We start from the raw sequence: 20,369 nt of genomic DNA on the forward strand, positions 1-20,369 counted from the left end.
GAGAAAAGGTAAGTGGAAGTTAAAATTAAAAACTTCTGCTCTATGAAAGGCACTGTTTAGAAAATAAGATGACTAACCACCGACTGGACTAAAATATTTTCAGGGTTTGATAAAAGATTAGAATCCAAAATCTTAAAAAGGAATTCTTAAAACTCAATAATAAGAAAATGAACAATATAATTTTTTAAAATTGGTAAATGATTGGAAGAGACTCCTCAGTAAAGAACAAATACAGATAGCCAACAAGAATGACAAGATGCTCCCCACCATCTGTCGTCAAGGAAATGCAAATTAAAACCAGGAGATACCACCACACACCTGTTACACTGGCTGACATCCAAACACTGACAACAGCAAGTGCTGGCAAGGATGTGGAGCAACGGGGACTGTCAGTCACTGCTGGTGGGAATGCAACATGGTGCAGCCACAGTGGAAGACAGTTTGGCATTTTAAAAACACACACAAAGCAAAGTATACTCCTATCCTATGATCCAGCAATTGTACTCTTTAGTATTTACCCAAATGAACTGAAAACTTACGTCCACACAAAAACTGCTCATGAACGTTCAGAGCAGCTTTATTCATAACTAGAGCCCTGATGCACGAAGATTCATGCAAGAATAGGCCTTCTTTCCCCTGGTTGCTGGCACCGGCTTCCCTCCAGCACCAGGGACCCAGGCCGCTTCACTCCAGCTGCCGCTGCCACCCACCGGGACCCGGGCTGCTTGGTTCCTGCCACGGCCAGGCACCCAGGCTGCTTCACTCCAGCCACTGCCGCCACCCACCAGGGGCGTGCTCTGAGCCATGCTCCCAGCCATGATGTGGCCACTAGGAGCACGCCCCCACCCCCTGGTGTGTGTCCGCTGGGGCTGGGGGCAGCACCGGTCCCCTCCCGCCTATCTGCGGGCACAGCTCCTCCTGGGCGGTCCTGATGCCTGGCTAATTTGCATATTACCTGTTTATATACTGTATATAGATTGTTAAGACTCAGAAGCAACCAGGATGTCCCTCAGCAGGTGATGGAGAAATGGTGGTCCTTTCAGGCAATGGAATAGTATTCAGCTCTAAAAACAAATGAATAATTGAGCCACGAAAAAACATGGAGGAACCTTACCTGTATATGACTGAGTGGCAGAAGCAGAAGTGACTGCAGGCTGTGTACTTCACTGTGGATTCCAACTCTATGACAGTAGAAAAGACAAAACTGCCGACAGTACACCATGAGCCTGAGTTAGTGACAACACAGGCTCGTCAGCTTTAACCACATATCTTCATGCAGAGTGTGAATAAGGGGCAATTCGGGGAGTGGGTACAGGAACCCCACTTTCCACTCAGTTTCGCAGTGGACACGTAACTGCTGTAATAAAGTCGATGTACGAAGCCACGGTTTCCCACGCATCTGACCCACCACCGCCTTCCTCTGAGGACCCTGAGGGACAGGTCTCTGCAGTTTCTGAAGCCTCTGGCCGGGGCGAGGTTACCCAACAGAACATCCAAGGCGCTGGGTGGCTGTGTCGGCATTTGACCCACAGGCGAGCACAGCTCTGATTAAATCCAGGGTTGCCTGCCAGGTGGGTTTGGGGGTTTGGCCTGAGTGCTCCTGCTGGGGGGCTGCAGTGACCCTTCAGCTGGGCCTGGAGAGGGGCTGAGCTCCCAGCAGGCTGCTTGCTTGGCCCAGCACAGGGTGGGTGTCATTTTTATGACACAGATGTTGGCTCGGCTTGAAGGTCTTTCTCCCAAGAGGCCCATCTGGACAGGGAAGGTGATCCCAACAGGAGAGAACCTGTGGGAGCTGCAGGCACCTGGAGGGGCACCCCTTCAGGTAGGGTGCCCAGCAGCACTGGGTGGAGAAAGGGGCCTGGCTGTGCCAGTAAGTGGGGCATCCTGACCCTCTCCTAACCCTGGAGGTGGAGCAGGCAGAGACCCTAAGCTACCGCTATGTCGGCCCCTAACCTGGTTCAGGGCCCCACACAGGACTGGGCTGGGGAAGAGCCTTTTTGTTTAAAGGCTCTGCTGTCCCTTGGTGCCGGCAGTTTAAGATCCAGAAGAGAGAGCATCCCAGAGAAGGGCTCAGGACTGGGGCTTGAAAGTAGGAGGGGCTGGAAGCCACTGGGCCGACGTGCCCTGACAGCGCTGACCTGCTGAGGCTGCGCGGATGGCATGGGCGTCCCTCCTGCAGGCAGCACAGAGCAGGGCACCCCGGGCTGCACTTCTCTGTGGACTTAGGAAAGTTTGCGAAGGCTCCCCACGGGCACGCAGCGTGTCTCCAGGACCACCTCGAGCAGCAGGGCACATTGCTAGGAACTCCTGGGCCATGCGGTCGAGGCGACAAGCAGCCCTGTGCACAGAGCACCCGAGAGTGGTGGCTGCCAAGGTGCCAGGAAGCTGAGCGCTGTGGGAACTGGGAGCACAGAAGACAGGCTCTCAGATGCTTCCAGAGCCCAGGAGGTACGGGGCGGGGGGGGGGTAGACGGGGTTCCAAGCGTGTTCCCTTGACCACCTGCTGACACCCCCTCCCCCGTCACAGCTGTGAGTGGGCAAAGGACTGCACGCTGCCGTCCTCTCTGACACCCAGGCTTCCTGTGGGGAGAGGAGCAGAGCGCCCAGCCTTTTAAAAACCACCGGCAGGAGAGCCAGGCCGGCGGCGAGTTCTTCACAGGCGCAAGTTTGAAATGGCCTCACGGGGTGTGGACACGTCCCCTCCATCCAAGCAGATGTGGTCCCCAGAGCTATTCATCCAGTGGGGCAGAGGGGCCAGAGGGCCTCAGAGTGTCAGTTACAAAGTGACTCTGCAGCGCCCTCGCTGTCCAGCCCCTGGCCCCCAGCTCCCTGGCTGGATCCAGGGCCCGAGCCCCCGGCCCAGGGCAGCACAGGACCGCGGCCACTTCCACCACCAGAGATGCGCTCCTCCTTGCCGTCAGCCCAGGTGTGGCGTGCCAGGAGAGGGAGCTGGCTGCCTCAGCGCACGCGGCACAGGGCTGAGTGCAGGTGTGGTCAGAGTGAGGGGAGCTGGTGGGGCCTGGAGACTAGAGCCTGGCTGGGACCTTGAAGCATCTGAGGGGGGACACGGCCACACCAGCACCCTGGCCCTGAGGACACAGGCGCCCCTGCCAGGGGAAGGGGTGACTCCTGAAGAATGGGCATGTACCCCAAAGAGACAGTCACCTTCAGTGACAAAGGTGAGTCCACCCATCCCAGCAGCCACGGGCTTCTCAGGAAGGTGGGGAAGGCAGGCTCTACAGAGCATGCGCTGTCACTAACCCTGGGCGCTGCGGTGCTGGGTGTGCCCTCTGTGAGGCCCAGTGACCTCCCATTCGTTCTCAGGCCCCTCCACACTCCCAGCGCTCAGCACTGCCCTGCCCCATCCCTCCTGTCCAGGGCTCCCTCCCAGGACGCCTGCAGGCCAGCCTGGGTCTCCATCAGCGGTCCCTCCGGCACTCACTCCCCCGCCCCGCCCCCCCCCCCCCCCCCCCCGCTCCTCCGCCCACCCTGTATCCCGTTATTTCACACGTTTCCTGGCGCTGCCCTGTCTGCTGGACCACGGACTCCACAGCAAGGGTCCTGTATTCCCTGAGGTCAGGGCAGGCTGTCAATCTCCCTGACTCTCAGCTCCCTGAGGCGGAGGATGGGGATCGCATGGACAGACGGTCAACCAGCTCAAAGGAGCTCCGTGGCTGGTCCAGGGAGGAACTGTGTGTAAAAGAAATGTTTGTCCAGTTGAACCCAATCAGTGCCAGCTTCCAGGCCCCAAGCCGCATACCTGGAGCCCAGACCTTGGCCCTGAATGCTGTTCCTACCAGACTGACAGGTAGATGACACATAGATGGACAGACAGACAGACAGGTAGACAGATGATAGACAGATATGGATGGGTATTTAGGGGGTAAGTGGTCACAGAGAACAGAAGTGATACTCGGTGAGGGGAGCGCTCACAGCCCAGCGCGGATAAAGGCAGAGGGTGCTGCTGTGCTCATCTTGTTCTAACTGATGTGTAAGTTTGAAATTGTTTCCAAATAACTTACAACCACAACAAAAATTACCTGTTTTGTTTTTCATTTATGGTGATTTTCATTTGCTGGATAACAAATGACCTAGTTACAAAGCTACACAGATCCTTCCAGCGTTCGCCTGTGCCAGCCCTGGAGGCAGGTCCCGCCCCGCCCACCCACCTCTGCGCCCAGGTCTGGAGCTCTGCAGGGACAGGACAGAGACCTGCCACCACGCTCAGCCACCCCCGCCCCCCACACACACACAGACACACACACAGACACAGACACACACAGAGACACACACAGACACACACACGAACACACAGACACACACATGAACACACAGACACACACACAGACACACGGGCACACACACAGACACAGACACACACACAGACACACACAGACGCACAGACACAGACACACACAGAGACACACACAGACACACACAGACACACACACAGACACACACACAGACACACAGACACACACAGACACACAGACACACACAGACACAGACACACACAGACACACAGACACAGACAGACACACACACAGACACAGACACACACAGACACACAGACACAGACAGACACACGCACACACACACGCACACGCATCCAATTTTCTTAATTTTCAGTTGCCCCAACGCAAACTCACGGGTTCCGCAGGCAGCCCACCATCCTAACTGGGTTTCTGCGTCTTTCTTGGGTGTCTGGGCTGTTCCATGAGGAGCCTGCCATGGGCACATGTCCTCCGCGGTTCCGGCCCGGCTGGCTCCCTGTCCCAAGGGGGTGGAGGTGTCACTCCCAGCCCCTCTCTCCGGACCTCTCCCTCGGACTTGGCGGCAATGCGCGCCCTTGGCCACCAGTGCGCATTCCTCACCTGCTCCCCGGCTGCTGACCAGGGAGAGGGGGGCCTCGGGAGAGGGAGCGCGGGGTGGAGGCGGGGGCCGAGGGGCGGGGGGCGGGGCGCGGGCCAGGGGCGCGGAGGGGCGGGACCAGACGCTCAGGCCGCCCGCGGCAGCTGCGGGGTGTGCGGTCCAGGGAGCCGCGAGCTGCGCGCCCATGTCGACGCCGCGGAGCCGAGATGAGGGCGCCGGCGCTGCTGCCGCCCGCGCTGCTGACCTGCTGCGGCTGGCTGCTCGCTCCGGTGAGTGCGCCGCGCGCCCCGACCCCCGACCGCCGCCCCGCTCCCGGGCCCCCCGCCACTCACCCCTCCGCCGAGCCCGGACCGCCGCCCCGCTCCCGGACACCCCCCCCTCTCCCCACTCACCCCTTCGCCGCGCCCTCCCGAGTCCGGGCAGCAGTACCCCCGACGCCGCGAGGAACCGGACAGGAGCCGGGCGGGAAGCGGTGATCGCCTCCTCCCTGCCGCCCTCCCGGACCTGCCGGACCGGGACCCCGTGGGGCCCGGCGTGGGGACGGGCTGCGCCCCCGGCGGGCGCGCGTTTCAGAGGGAAAAGGGGAGTCTCCCGCCCTGGAACCTGCTGCTGGTTTTGCTGTTTTCGTCTCAGCGAGACGCGATGGGCCCAGGAAACTTTCCTGTTGGAATTATTCTGCTTTGATTTTGGTTATTATTATATAAGAGCAGGAAATGATACACTGAACTGAAATTTGTTCAATCTGTGCATTATATTACTTCTCAAGCATCGTCCTTTTCTTTGAAGGCCTTTTTAAAAAAGCTGTAAGCTGCACTGCCGGGGGGTCACAGCCGGGTGGGTGGTCTCTAGTGATTCCCGCACCTTAGCGCTAAGAAGCTGGAATTGCCAGTCATTTTTGGATTTAGGGGTGTGAACCTACACCCCGCTGTGCTATAAGGCATCCATCCCCGGCCCCCAGTACTCAGTGTTGGCTGGAGCTGGGCCAACAGTAAAAGCGGGATTTTGTTCAGACGTCCCCAGCCAACCCTGTGAGTACTGGGGAGGGGGGGGGGGCAGTCGGCGGTAAGAAAAGAGAGAGGCTGGGCCGCTGCACAGAGGACCGCTGTCCAGGTCAGCTCTTTGGAAAAGGCAGTTGCTTGGGTGGGAGCACAGCACCGGCACCTCCTGTGCCGTACAGCTGTGCGCCTGAAACCTGTATAATTTTGTTAACCAGTGTCACCCCAATAAATTTAATAAAAGGGGGAGCTAGTGTTAAAAGTACCCAGAATTATGGCTAATGTTGCTTTAACTTCTCAGATGCCCCAGAATAAGTGATCGCTCTGCATGTTCCACGAATGTCAGGCATTATGTCTTTTAATGCCTTAACAATTTTTTTTTCTTTTTTAAGTCAATAGAATGTCCCTAATCCTGAAATTTAAACCCACGACTGTTCACATGGGGAAAGCGTGGCTGATGGGAAGCCAGGCCTTTGTCCAGCTGGTGGCTGCCCAGTGCTGATCCTGGGGAAACCAGCTTCGGGCTTTTTTAAAAGATGCGGATGGACGTGCTGAAAGCATCAGCATTCAGTTTCCTGTCCACTTCTCTGAGGAACCTCCTTCCTGGCGGGAAGCTTAATGGACTCCTTTCGATAGGGTTATCAGCAGTAGGATAACGAAACAAGTGGCTAGAGCAGCCGTGGGCAAACTACGGCCCGCGGGCCGGAGGCCCGTTTGAAATGAATAAAACTAAAAAAAAAAAAGACCGTACCCTTTTATGTCATGATGTTTCTTTGAATTTATATTAGTTCACACAAACACTCCATCCATGCTTTTGTTCCGGCCCTCCGGGCCAGTTTAAGAACCCATTGTGGCCCTCGAGTCAGAAAGTTTGCCCACCGCTGGGCTAGAACGTGCCCAAGCGCATGACTTTCTTTAATAAAAGCAGAATTTTGTTCAGACGTGGGAGGGGTGCCCAGCCCGGCCAACACTGTGAGTACTGGGGCGGGGGCGGGGTGATGAAAAGGAGCCGCTGGGCCTCTGCACAGACAGAGCGGCCCGTGTCTCAGGACAGAGGCCCTTAGACCGCGCGGCCCCTATCCATGTCACGTCTCAGCTCCTCAAGGTCGTGTTCAGTGGCAGGGATGTGACTGTCCCACCTGCCCGCTGCCCACCTCCCCTCTCATCTTTTTTGAAAAGCTCCTGCACGCCGAGCCCTGAGGTGGAGTTTCTAACGTGACCTGCAGCCTCAGGCTGTGCTGTGGTGGGAGGCGGCCCTTGTCCAAGGCTGCTGGCTGCTGGGCAGCGCTCCCGGGGTGGTCTCGCCAGTGAACACGGATTCACTGTCAGTAAATCAGGGCTACACCACGGAGGACACGAATATTGAAAGGTTATTGGGTTAAAGAGCCCTATTGCCGCCAAATTGTACACTAACAGCATGCCATGCGCTCTGTGAGTTGCTTCCTGTTCAGAAGACGTGCTGTTAGGTTTTATATCTGTGTTACGTTTCCTTCACAAAGGAAACAGTGTAGCTTTTCAAGATAATGCTGCCAGAAACATGCAGGTGATCGCTTTCAAATGAGAGTTAGTTTGGAAGCAGTTTAACACTCCAGTTTGGGGGTTTTTATGAACATTTGCTTGAGTGTCCGCTTAGGGTGGAATTTTTACTTATTTCTGTTTTTTTAAAACCTTGACCAGGTGAACAGCGTTCACCCCGAATGCCAAATTCATCTGGAAATACAGGAGGAGGAAACAAAATGTGCAGAACTTCTAATGGCTCACACAGAGACACACAAAGGTAAGGCGGGCTCGGCGAGTGAGGTGCCCGTGATGGGCACCCTGGCAGGCAAACAGCTCACACATCACTCTGCAAACAGGTGTTTCAGGTCACCTGTATCTTTTTGAAAAGGTCCATTTTCACGCTTTTTAATAAACTTCTGGTAAAACTCATATGGAGGGGAAGTCTTTCACATAAACTTTTAAAAAGAAAGCTTAAGTCCTTAACAGAAACTGTTTCCATGGTTTGAAACAATAGCAACTGTTACTAAAATAATTTCATGGATATTGCCATGCTTTACAAAAGCAACTCCGTTTTCCAGGAGGGTTTATCTGATTTCTTGTATTTTAAATTCTTAGTGACTTCACAGATAATTTTGGTCCAGTTAAAAGCAATGGAAACTTATCAGAACTCAAACAGGAAAAGGAGATTTTGGTTCTCCTGAAGACAGGCAGTGAACACGGTGGTTTTATTTCCTTCCGGTCAGAGCAGAGATGCCGGGGCAGCAGGCCCTGAGCTGGCACATGCACGCGGTGTAGCCTCAGAAGGTCTGGCGTGACCACAGGTTATAAACAGTAGCAAGCCCTTCCTCCTTTGGCTTTCCTTCTCTCTGGTCTGTGCCATTAGTTTATCCTCTTCAAGGAAAAAATTAAAGTCAAAGTAAGGCGATGTGTTAGAACAGCCGGTGGGCTGGGAGGAGCACAGGCCATCGCCGGGAGGGCTCCGTGCAGACCGGGCTCTGTGCACACAGGGCTCCGCGTAGACCGGGCTCCGTGCAGACCCGGCTCCGTGCAGACCGGGCTCCGTGCAGACAGGGCTCCGTGCAGACCGGGTTCCGTGCACACAGGGCTCCGTGCACACAGGTCTCCGTGCAGACCGGGCTCCGTGCAGACCCGGCTCCTTGCACACAGGGCTCCGTGCAGACCAGGCTCCGTGCACACAGGGCTCCGTGCAGACCGGGCTCCGTGCACACAGGGCTCCGTGCACACAGGACTCCATGCACACAGGGCTCCGTGCACACAGGGCTCCGTGCACACAGGGCTCCGTGCAGACCGGGCTCCGTGCACACAGGACTCCGTGCAGACTGGCCCCATGCACACAGGGCTCCGTGCACACAGGACTCCGTGCACACAGGGCTCCGTGCACACAGGGCTCCGTGCACACAGGGCTCCGTGCACACAGGACTCCGTGCACACAGGGCTCCGTGCACACAGGGCTCCGTGCACACAGGGCTCCGTCCACACAGGGCTCCGTGCACACAGGGCTCCGTGCACACAGGGCTCCGTGCACACAGGGCTTCGGGCAGACCGGGCTCCAGGCACACAGGGCTCCGTGCACACAGGGCTCCGTGCACACAGGGCTCCGTGCAGACCGGGCTCCGTGCACACAGGGCTCCGTGCAGACAGGGCTCCGTGCACACAGGACTCCATGCACACAGGGCTCCGTGCACACAGGACTCCATGCACACAGGGCTCCGTGCACACAGGACTCCATGCACACAGGGCTCCGTGCACACAGGGCTCCGTGCACACAGGGCTCCGTGCACACAGGGCTTCGGGCAGACCGGGCTCCAGGCACACAGGGCTCCGTGCAGACAGGGCTCCGTGCACACAGGGCTCCGTGCAGACCGGGCTCCGTGCACACAGGGCTCCGTGCAGACAGGGCTCCGTGCACACAGGACTCCATGCACACAGGGCTCCGTGCACACAGGACTCCATGCACACAGGGCTCCGTGCACACAGGACTCCATGCACACAGGGCTCCGTGCACACAGGACTCCATGCACACAGGGCTCCGTGCACACAGGGCTCCGTGCACACAGGGCTCCGTGCACACAGGGCTCCGTGCACACAGGGCTCCGTGCAGACCGGGCTCCGTGCAGACCGGGCTCCGTGCACACAGGGCTCCGTGCAGACAGCCCTGCCCAGTAGAAACAGAAGAGGAGCTCTTGCGTAGCTTTGGGTTCTCTAGGGGCCACATTAAAACAAGTAAAAAGAAACACATGCAATTAGTCTAACAAACATGTTATGTGCCCAATATGTCTGAATTGTTACCATTCCCACTGCTGAGGAATATGAAATGTTGAGGGGAATTTTTGCATTTTCTTTTGTGTCACGTTGGGACCTGCTGCCTGTGTTGGTGCCGGCCTCGCTCGGGGCTCCTTGGCCTGAGGACGGGTCCGCATCATGCGGTGCCTGCGGCCACGCCTCCCAGGGGCTCGCTGTGTCCAGAGAAAGGCTGATGGAGCGGCTCAGCTCACAGCAGACAGGCACTCGGTCCTGGGCAAAGCCACGGACTGACCGTCGGTCCTACAGGATCAAAGAGACATGGGTCCCGCCAACGGGGGCCTCGTGGCAAAGAGTCGTCATGTCCACTGGGTCCGCTCCCTCAGTGGAATCCAGGAGATGTAGGAAGAGGACAGACCGAGAGAAGACGGAGTCGGCGGTTAGAATCATCTAGTTCGTGGCCAGGGACCCCACCTCCTCTCCCCACACCCCAGTGCAGGTGGCGGTCGAGGGTCAGCAGAACCCTCCTTCCCCCAGGTGAGCCAGGCCCTTTGTGAAGCCTCGGGGGTGGGGCGCCCCCTGACAGCAGCTGAGATGTCCACAGAGTGCTGGGAGCTGCCCACACATGGCATGGATTTGCCCAGCGCAGCCGTGAGAGAAAGCACTTCCAGGCTCTGCCTTCTCCTCCCGGGCAGGTATTTGGGTCCCTTTAGCCACTCCCGGACACACCTCCCAGGCCCATTCAGCTGGACACAGCCACTGCGGAGGCGGGCAGGAGGGGTGTCGCCGGGACATTGCAGCCCGCGGGAGTCAGTTTTATGGCTGGTAAACTCAGCACACAGCCGAGCCCTCAGAGCTGGTGTCAGGGAGGCTCCTGGGAGAATCTCAGTGTTTCCTTCCTCGTTTCTCTGATCTCCCGCCTTCAGCAAGCACATCTGGTCAACAGTAGCGCATTGTCCCCACGGGGGGCAGAGCGATGCCCAGGACAGTCCCTGAGGACACCTCTCAGAGGGGTCAGGTGGATGGGCTGCCGGTGAAAGCCTGTGCCATTGACGCCGGACGGATGCTGTGGGGGAGACACGGGCAGGCTCAGGGCGTGGAGTCCCTGCTGCCCGCGATGGGATGTTCTGACCCACAGTCACGATGTCATGCAAGAGACCCTTGAGTTCTGGCCGCCTTGGTTTCTGGTTGGCGCGTGTGGATGGGTGTGGCATGCCGCTAACGCTGTGACTCTGTGGGATGCACAGCTGTGAGCCCGCGGCTGTGGCCAGCGGTTCAGGAGTGTGGGCTGTGGGCACAGGGCCAGGCGAGGGCTGCTGGCCCAGGAGAGGCGGGGAGGTGGCGGTGTGCGGGTGGGCAGGGGACAGGTGCTCCTCAGCCCGCGCTCATTACTCTGAGGAAATGCAGGCACCAAACTGCCCAGCTTCCACTTTCAGAAAACATTAGAAATGCAAACTTTACGTAAGATATTCCAAGCTCTTAAACGTGCGCAAGCGGCACTTAACCAGCTCTGTGAGCGGGTGGCAGGCAGGCCTGTGTGGCCGCGCCTCCCAGTGCAGGGGACCAGCCTGCAGTCGGCTCAGCACCTTCCTTGTCCTCACGCCCACCTCCCCACCCCCCCCACCCCCCCACCCCCCGCCTCGGGCACCGGCTGGGAGGCTTCCGCCTTCTCACAGTGACAGGCCAGTCCTTGGGCATTTTCCTAAGCGAAGGCTCTGGCATTGAGGCTGGTGCCGCAGCGGAGGAGGCACGTGCAGCTGACCCCACCTTCCCGCCGGCAGGAAGGGCATGAGAGCAGCTCAGAAGGACTTGGGTGCAGAACTCCTTTTCTTCTTTTACTGCTAACACTGTGCTCAGCCCAGATGCCAGGGACGTCGGTAGTGCTGACCAGAACGGAGACCCTGGCGGCAGGAAGGCAGCCCCGGGAGCGGCGTGTGCCACGCCGTCATAACACTGCTGGATGGATGTCTGGACCGATCCCGGACGTCGCCAAGTCCTGACAGAAATCTAGGGGAGATTACCCGTGAACACAGGGGGGGCGTGCCCCCACCCCCGCCCCCTCCCCCTCGAAGTCCCAGCCTCTGGGCCCCACTACGCCTCTGCGAAGCTCCCCAGCACCACCCACCAGAGTTCCTGTGACACAACCGAGTCCCAAGTCGGCATGGACGTTGGAGGGACGGTTTTGAGAATCGTCCCTGTATTATCAGGAAGCAGGGACGTATGAAGGTGACACAGCGAGCGTCCTGGGGTGAAAGGCAGCCGCGTTCTGGAAGCAGCACAGGCCTGACCGGGGCCCACCACAGGCTTCATCGTGTCTGCTCCGCACAGCTCCTCAGCACATTTGCATGTTCAAGGTTCCTTGCACTCAGGGTGTTCTTCAAACAGACAGGTTCAAACTGCTTCCTCTCTGTTCCTATGAAAACCCTTGGCTCAGGGAGCAGCTTCCACGTCAGTTCCAGTCCCAGGACATGCTCCCCACAATAAGCCTTGCCACCTGCAGACTCGAGCCCTGAGGTGGTCACGCGGCTGCTCTTCGTAGCGCCCAGGGGAACGGGCCCTGGTCTTTCCTGGGAACTAACCCCTTGGGGGTCCAGGAATGGTCAGGTGTTGAGGGGTCTCTCAGCCGAGAGTCAAATAAGCCAGTGTGTGCACTGCCCTGTGCAGGCCCAGGGCAGAGCGGGCCTGAGGCGGAAAGCACAGGACATGGGGTGGGTCTATAGCAAGTGTGTCAATCTCAAAGGCTAACACGGCCAAACATACAAGGTGGAAGTGTATGTGGCCACATGAAAACAGAAGCTTCAATTTTTCACAGAAGCATAGGTTTATTTCAATAGAGACATGCTGAATACAAAGGGCTGAAATAAATGAGTCATCTTTAACATAAAATAATAGAACATTTTAATAAAAATTAGTATTTTTTGAACAACAAATACACATCTATCAACAAGTGAATCTAAAAATCAAGTGAATAAATAATCTGATGAACAGAGTAAACTGGTGAACATAATAGAACCAGGGGCATAGAAAGGGAGTGGACTGACTATTCTTGGGGGGATAGGGGTGTGGGGGGTGCGGGAAGAGACTGGACAAAAATCGTGCACCTATGGATGAGGACAGTGCGGGGGGGTAAGGGCAGAGGGTGGGGTGGGAACCGGGTGGAGGGGAGCTATGGGGGGGGGGGGGGAGGAACAACTGTAATAATCTGAACAATAAAGATTTAATTTTTAAAAAATTAATATTTTTTTCTTGAACATTAACTTACCAGACACTGAATAACTGCACAAATTAATAAGCGTAATGCAAATAAACCTATTTTTCTTGTTCTCCGAAAGCAAATTATTTCCTGTTGTGCACACGAAACAAGTCAGTACAAGACTAAGGAGATAACCAAGATGGCAGCATAGGTAAACACCGGAGATTGCTGCCTCGCACAACCACTTCAAAAATACAACTAAAAGATGGAATGGACATCATCCAGAACCACAGGAAGGCTGGCTGAGTGGAAATTCTGCAACTGGAAGGAAAGAGAAAAGCACACTGAGACTCAGAGGAGGTGCGGTGTGGAAGTAAAATAAAAAGGTGCGGAGGTGCATGCAGAGCGGGCTGGCGGCTGAGGTCACGATTGTCTTTTTCAATCAGGAGGGAGTCTCAGGCTCTGAGCTCCAGTTCCGGGCGAGTCTCTGGGGACCCAGACTCATACGGGAGAAACGGGACTGTCTGGCATCGGTCGGAACTGGAGGGCAGCTTTCTCTCAGGGGCCTCTGAGGACAGGACTGAGAGCAGCCACACTGCTCGCTCGGCCCACCCTCTTGATCCCCTGGGACCCCGCCCAAGCCATGCACAGAGGCTTTTGCATATGAAAGGCCCAGCCCTTTGTAGTCTGAAAATTACCTAACAAACTGCAGCTGCCCCAAGGCCCCAGGGCAACTTACATTGAGTCACAGCTGGCTCCTGCTGGGTAGCCTCAGGCAAAGGCTAAATTAGCACCTCCTTAGAGATCCAGGAGCCAGTGTGCCCGGTGGTCAGAGTGGGACCATCCAATTACAACTCCACAGATCCATAAGGGACACACTCAGGGGGCAGACTCAGTGAGCACCAAAGCCCCACTGAAGCAAGTCTTGCCCCAGAAGGGTGTCTTCATCACAGAAGTTCTCCCACCGTAGACACAGCTGATTCTCACAGACAATTGGCCTGGAGGTCAAATCCTCCCAGTGTTACCTACAACAATCAAGGCTTAACTACAACAAGACTGTGGACAAAGCCCACAAGGGGGTGCACCAAGAGTGTCCACCTCAGGTAATTGGGGAGGCTGAGCCACTGGGCCCTATAGGACACTTAGCACAGAAAGCCACTCTATCGACACAGTGAAGCATAAAAAATGCTGAGACAAAGAAACAGGACACAAATGACAGAAATGGAGGAAAGCAAACTACTGGATATAGAGTTCAAAACCACACTTTTAAGGTTTTTCAAAAACTTTCTAGAAACTGCCGATAAATGTAGTGAGATCCTCAAGAAATCTAGTGAGACCCTCAATGTTGTGATAAAGGACCAACTAGAAATTAAGCATACACTGACTGAAATAAAGAATATTATACAGACTACCAACAGCAGACCAGAGGATCGTAAGAATCAAGTCAAAGATTTGAAATGCGAAGAAGCAAAAAACACCCAACCGGAAAAGCAAAACGAAAAAAGAATCCAAAAATACGAAGATAGTGTAAGGAGCCTCTGGGACAGCTTCAAGCGTACCAACATCCGAATTATGGGTGTGCCAGAAGAAGGGAGAGAGCAAGATATTGAAAACCTATTTGAAGAAATAATGACAGAAAACTTCCCCTACCTGGTGAAAGAAATGGACTTACAAGTCCAGGAAGCGCAGAGAACCCCAAACAAAAGGAATCCAAAGAGGACCACACCAAGACACATCATAATTAAAATGCCAAGAGCAAAAGACAAAGAGAGAATCTTAAAAGCAGCAAGAGAAAGAAAGTCAGTTACCTACAAGGGAGTACCCATATGACTATCAGTTGATTTCTCAACAGAAACTTTGCAGGCCAGAAGGGAGTGGCAAGAAATATTCAAAGTGATGAATACCAAGAACCTACAACCAAGATTACTTTATCCAGCAAAGCTATCATTCAGAATTGAAGGTCAGATAAAGAGCTTCACAGATAAAGAAAAGCTAAAAGAGTTCATCACCATCAAACCAGTATTATATGAAATGCTGAAAGGTATCCTTTAAGAAGAAGAAGAAAAAGGTAAAGATACAAATTATGAACAAACAAATACACATCTATCAACAAGTGAATCTAAGAATCAAGTGAATAAATAATCTGATGAACAGAATGAACTGGTGATTATAATAGAATCAGGGACATAGAAAGGGAATGGACTGACTATTCTTGCGGGGGAAAGGGTTGTGGGGGATGTGGAAAGAGACTGGACAAAAATGGTGTACCTATGGATGAGGACAGTGGGTGGGGAATGAGGGCGGAGGGTGGGGTGGGAACTGGGAGGAGGGGAGTTATGGGTGGGAAAAAAGAGGAACAAATGTAATAATCTGAACAATAAAGATTTAATTTAAAAAAAAAAGACTAATGACGTGGCCATCGACTGCTTAAAATATTCGTTGCTAGTATTAGTGGAGAGAAATGGTGCACCTGTGCGTAAGGGAAATGAATGCAACACGATTATAGTAATCAATCATTAATGAATGTTGTAGTTTGTTATTAATAACTAGTGGCTCGGTGCACAAATTTGTGCACAGTGAAAGGAAATTAATTAGAAGAAATATTTTAATATTGCTATTTTCCCTTTCTCTGTAATAGAAGTGTCAACCAAATTCATGATCGGCAATGGCAGATGGAAACACACATGTGCAATTGGCGCCAGCGAGAGCGTTATATGTATCACACATGCGCGAGCCTTTTATAAATATAGAATAAACTTGCTTAATTAGACCTGTTTTCTAATGTAGCTAAACTTTTTCCAGCTCAGTGAAGCACCCCAATAGGTAATTGTCAGCAATGCAGCAGTAAATATCAACATGAAGCAGATTATTATTGTAGATCACCCAGGGAGAACAAAGGGTGAAATATTTAACTGCAGCAGTGTTTGACAATATTCTGTGCAGTGAGAAAACCTGAAGTCATTTTCAAGGTCCACCATTTCTTATTTCTTTTCAGTCTGGTCAAGTTTCTAAGCTTTCTAAATCTCCATTTTCCGGCTAATGAAAAGAAAATAGGATTCCACTGAGTCTCCTATCTACTTACTCCAGGACTTCTGTGAGGATCAAATGAGATGAGGCACAGGAAATGCTTCACAGACATTTGGTTAAAGTGTAAAATGTTTCCACCTGGCTATAAAGCAAGTCGTGTTCCTGGGCTGAAGAAACTGCAAGGAGGCTAGTTGCGAGGGAGAGGAAACTGGGCGTTGCTATGTGATGTCATTACTGTTTCCGGACTGTGGGCTGCATTTTGCACCATGGGGTCTGGGCAGCGTCGGATGCAGTTTGGTGGGCTGTTGCTCTGGGGTGGTGGCAGGGCCTTTGTCCCACTTGGGGGAAGCCGAGTATTGCTTTGTGGGCACCAGGTCCACAATGCCATTTCTCTGTGTGTGTCACGGCAGCTCCTGCATTGAGCATCTGCCCCTGGTGGTCAGTGCACGTCATAGCAACCAAACGGTCAGACACTTAGCGTATTAGCCTTTTATATATTGCTAGAGGCCCGGTGCATGCAATTCATGCAAGAGTAGGCCTTCCTTCCCCTGGCTGCCAGCACTGGCTTCCCTCTCAGCCCAGGTTTCATCTGGAAGGTCATCTGGAAGAATGTCCAGTCTAATTAGCATATCATGCTTTTATTATTATAGATAGATTATGTATAATGGGATATTGTAAAAATTAAGTTATGAAATTTTTATTAAAATGTTTCTTACAGACTGTTATATTGGCTTTGCTACAAAATATTCGTTGTGGGCTGCATGAGGCCTGCAGGCCATGAGTTTGACATGCTTGGTCTATAGGCCCCGAGGCCCTGAGGAAGATGGCTGCGCAGGGCGCACGGATCTCCTACGCAGGAAGAGGTCATAGAACAGGGCACCCTGTCTGTGGTCTTTGGACACCCGGTGCCCACTGAGCTGGGGCATCTGCTGTGAGGGGTGCATGCTGTCCCGCTTCCCAGCCCCGGGCCGGAGGACAGGCCTGTGTTTACTGCTCTGGGCGCCTCCCTGAAGGGACAGGGCAGCAGACAGCACCTCCTCCGGGCCGCCTGCATCCTCCAGCAGCGGAGTCTGCTTGGCTGGGAGTCAGGTTCCAGCAAACGGCCAGGTTCACGGGGCGGAGTCTGCTTGGCTGGGAGTCAGGTTCCAGCAAACGGCCAGGTTCACGGGGAAGGACATAGCCGCTTTTTAAAAAGGAATTTGCCAACCGCATTGGTGAGTCACTCCATTTGGCTCTGAGGCCTTTAGGTCGGTGGCAGGCTGGGGTTCTGGGACAGGAGGCAGCCAGAGGCGCTGACCAGCCTGGAGGTCACTCATCTTTCTAAAGACTGTCAGGTCGGAGGGCCTTGTGCTTCTTGTTCAGCCCCTGGGGGGCGGAGAGGAGGCCCCTCTGCTTCCGTCCACGGAGGGACTCGCGCCCCAGCCGTCCAGACCCGCCTGGTGGCAGAAAGCGTGTGGGAACATCTGCTCAGCTTTGCTGCTGGTTTTTATCCGATTCAGGTTAAAAGGACAGAGGTGACTGAGACCAGCAGGCAGAGGGGCCAGCTGGAGGCCTTGCTGGACCGCGCGCGTGGCCCTGCAGCCCAGCCTCACTCGCCTCCCGGAGCCACCTCGCTCTCTCTGGGCCCTTCACTCGAGGCCTCCGTGGCCAGACAGGCCTCCCTCGGGGACTCTCGGGACACGACTCTGCGATTTGGATGTGACTCCTTAGGGAGGACGTCCTCACTGTCGCTCCCACCACACGTCCCACGACGGCCCCGAAAGCTGTTTGGTCCCCGGGAGGCAGTGGTCCCCGGATGCTGACTGTAAAGCTGCTTTCCCTGTGCAGTGGGCGGGGGGTCTGGCGCGGCCGCCACTGTTAGATTCTAGTTCACACTTCACTCTCTGTTGGCGAGTCATGCCTGGGTTTACTTCACGACTCACCGTCACACACTGTCGGCCAGCATTCGTGGCGAGGGGCCTTCCCTGATCGCGGGACAAGGACAGGACAAGTCCAAGCCCTGGGGCACCTGTTAAGTCTGAGTAACTAGACTCCCACGGAACTCCCAACACTGTTTATGTCACAAATATTCTGGGTGTTGGTGGCTTGGAAATGGGGGTGATTGTGCTGAATCCACACCATGGAATATCAGGAAGGCTTTAAACATGAAGGTGCACAGCATGAAAACACGTGTGACTCACTGTGAAGCAGGAGCAAGAAAGAGGTTGGTACATACAATGCCCTGTTTTGTAAAACTTCGATGTGTACATGGCATATAACATGTCCTAACGGCCCAAAGACGGGTCCCTCCCAGAGCTGGGACCAGGCGCCCTGCACCGGGGCGAGCCAGGGTCACTTCCCCAGCGGCCTCCCCACTGGGGAGGGGCGGCTGGGAGGGCTGTTTGTGGAGAGGGTTTCTGTGGAGAGAGGGTTTGAAATGTTGCCTGTGGTTTATCACAACTCAGCAACTGGGCTCCTCTTGGGACTGTACTCCTGGCTTTGGTCAGGGGCCTGGCCGTGGTCACCTGGACGGAAGTATTGGGGTTGCCGGGTGTTTTCGAGTAAGTGCCCGCAGGTGACCGGCCGCACCAGGTCCTGCATAGGAGGGAGCTCCTCGTCAGCCCTGCTGTTTGCAGGCGGGGGCTCTGGGAGGGGCGCTGTAGTGGTGAGGCTCCGGGCACCTCTGCGCCCCCTCCATCCCCCCCACCCCGAAACTCTGCTTGTGGCTCTGGGTGGAGGGGTACTGGGGCATTTGCTCTTAAAAGTGGCCTGACATCTTGGTGACAGAACAGGCCCAGGGGACCCTGAGCCCTCAAACCTGAGACACAGAGATGCCCATTTGATCACATCAGCAGGAAACATTTACTAATTCTATTGACGCTCAGAAGGACTGTGCGGCTGGCTCACTCGGGACTTCCTACCACAGACCCAGTGGTTTTGCAAAGCCAATGAGAAGGAGCACACAGCTATGGCTGTTCTCAGTAATACCGTTGGTGCATGTTTATTTCACAGAAAAATAATTTGCAAGATAATTATCTAATGAACGGGCTTTCTGTTTGCCCCACCCTCTGGGGCCACTGTGCCCCTGCCCCTCACCCCTGCCCTGCAGCCTGCAGCGGAGTCTGGGACAACCTCACGTGCTGGCGCCCCGCAGACATCGGCGAGACCGTCACGGTGCCCTGCCCCACGGTGTTCAAGGTGTTCAGCAGCCTCCACGGAAAACCAGGTACTTGGCCGTGCGTGTCCGAGGGGCGCCTGGCGGTCGGCTTCGCCTTCCCTGCGGCCCCTGGGTTCAGGCACAGAAGGAGAGCTTCCGGCTGGGTCTCCCCTCAGAGCAGCCTTAGGGGGAGGCGCCAGGCCCGCAGACCGGAGTCCTGGAGTGGGCGTGGGGCAGGCAGGGGAGTGCAGTAACCTTGGCCATGACCCTGGAGGGAGGGAGGGAGGGAGGCGCGGGGCGTGGGGCTGGACGGCAGCGGCCTCGGCCCTGAACGGGCTCTGAGACTCTGAGCACCTGCTTCCCTCTGAGTCTCCAGCACCTGGAAAGGTGCCTCCAGGCTTCCTCGCTGCAGGGCCTCTGGGCTGCTCCCCGGAAGGGGGTTTGGTTTGGCCTCATCTTAAACGGCCCAGATTTTAGTAACATGAAGAAATCTGTCTGGAGACATAGACAAGAGAAGAGCCCTGGAGTTGGGAGGCTGTGGGAACCTGCTCTCGTCCTGGGCAGGTGTTCAGGGTATAGACCCGAGAACAGACCGCTGGCGCCTGTACAGTGTGTGTGTGGGGGGGGGGGGGGCGGTTCGGACGCCGGCACTCTACCTTCCAGGGAACATCAGCAAGAACTGCACAAGCACGGGGTGGTCACAGACCTTCCCAGACTTCATGGACGCGTGCGGCTACCGTGACCCCGAGGACAGGAGCCAGGTGAGGCCGAGGCCCCGCTGCCGCTGAGGGACCCTCTCCTCGCCCGGCAGCGCTGCCTCTCCTGGGCAGGACCACAAGTCACCCGTGGGCGGGGGCAGGAGAGGCAGTTCTCTCCACTGGCGGCCGTGCTGGGCGGCTCCACCTGCCTGAGATGAGCCCCAGAGCATCTGCTGGGGTCCAACCCCAGCAGGTCCAGGGGTCCCCAACGGTGTGGACGGAGTCGGCGAAGAAGGAAGGACACGGAGACAGCGTTCAGTTGATCAGCAGCCTAGCCAGGATCTCCAGCCAAGTTCTGGTCTGGATCTCCAGCGAAGTTCTGGTTAGGATCTCCAGCCAGGTTCAGTCACCAGGTTCTAGTCAGGTTCTCTTGCCATGTTCTATCCAGGTTCTGTAGCCAGGTTCTGTCTCTAGGTTCTTCAGCCAGGTTCTCTCGCTAGGTTCTGTCTCTAGGTTCTGTGGCCAGTTTCTGTCCAGGATCTTTTGCCATGTTCTCTCCAGCGAAGTTCTTCTGTGTCTAGGTTCTGTGTCTAGGTTCTGTGTCCTGTTGTCTTGTTACATCTGTATTTATACCAGTTGATTCCAATCCTATCAATCTCTATTCCAAAGGTTAGGGCGTTTCTTAT

At 55.2% G+C, this 20,369-nt stretch overlaps 1 protein-coding gene across 1 annotated transcript in view; it reads left to right on the plus strand.

Moving 5' to 3' along the window:
- The first annotated feature begins 5,026 nt into the window (after positions 1 to 5,026).
- VIPR2 (vasoactive intestinal peptide receptor 2) overlaps positions 5,027 to 20,369 on the plus strand; it is a 34,132-nt gene continuing 18,789 nt past the window's right edge. Inside the window, exons 1-4 of the mRNA XM_059711314.1 lie at positions 5,027 to 5,141; positions 7,545 to 7,644; positions 18,938 to 19,054; positions 19,649 to 19,746. Of these exons, the coding sequence (XP_059567297.1) occupies positions 5,079 to 5,141; positions 7,545 to 7,644; positions 18,938 to 19,054; positions 19,649 to 19,746 (378 nt within the window). The 5' untranslated portion in view covers positions 5,027 to 5,078. The remainder of the gene's footprint in view (positions 5,142 to 7,544; positions 7,645 to 18,937; positions 19,055 to 19,648; positions 19,747 to 20,369) is intronic.

Source organism: Myotis daubentonii, chromosome 10 (genome assembly GCF_963259705.1).
Source record: "Myotis daubentonii chromosome 10, mMyoDau2.1, whole genome shotgun sequence".
Lineage (NCBI taxonomy): Eukaryota > Metazoa > Chordata > Mammalia > Chiroptera > Vespertilionidae > Myotis > Myotis daubentonii.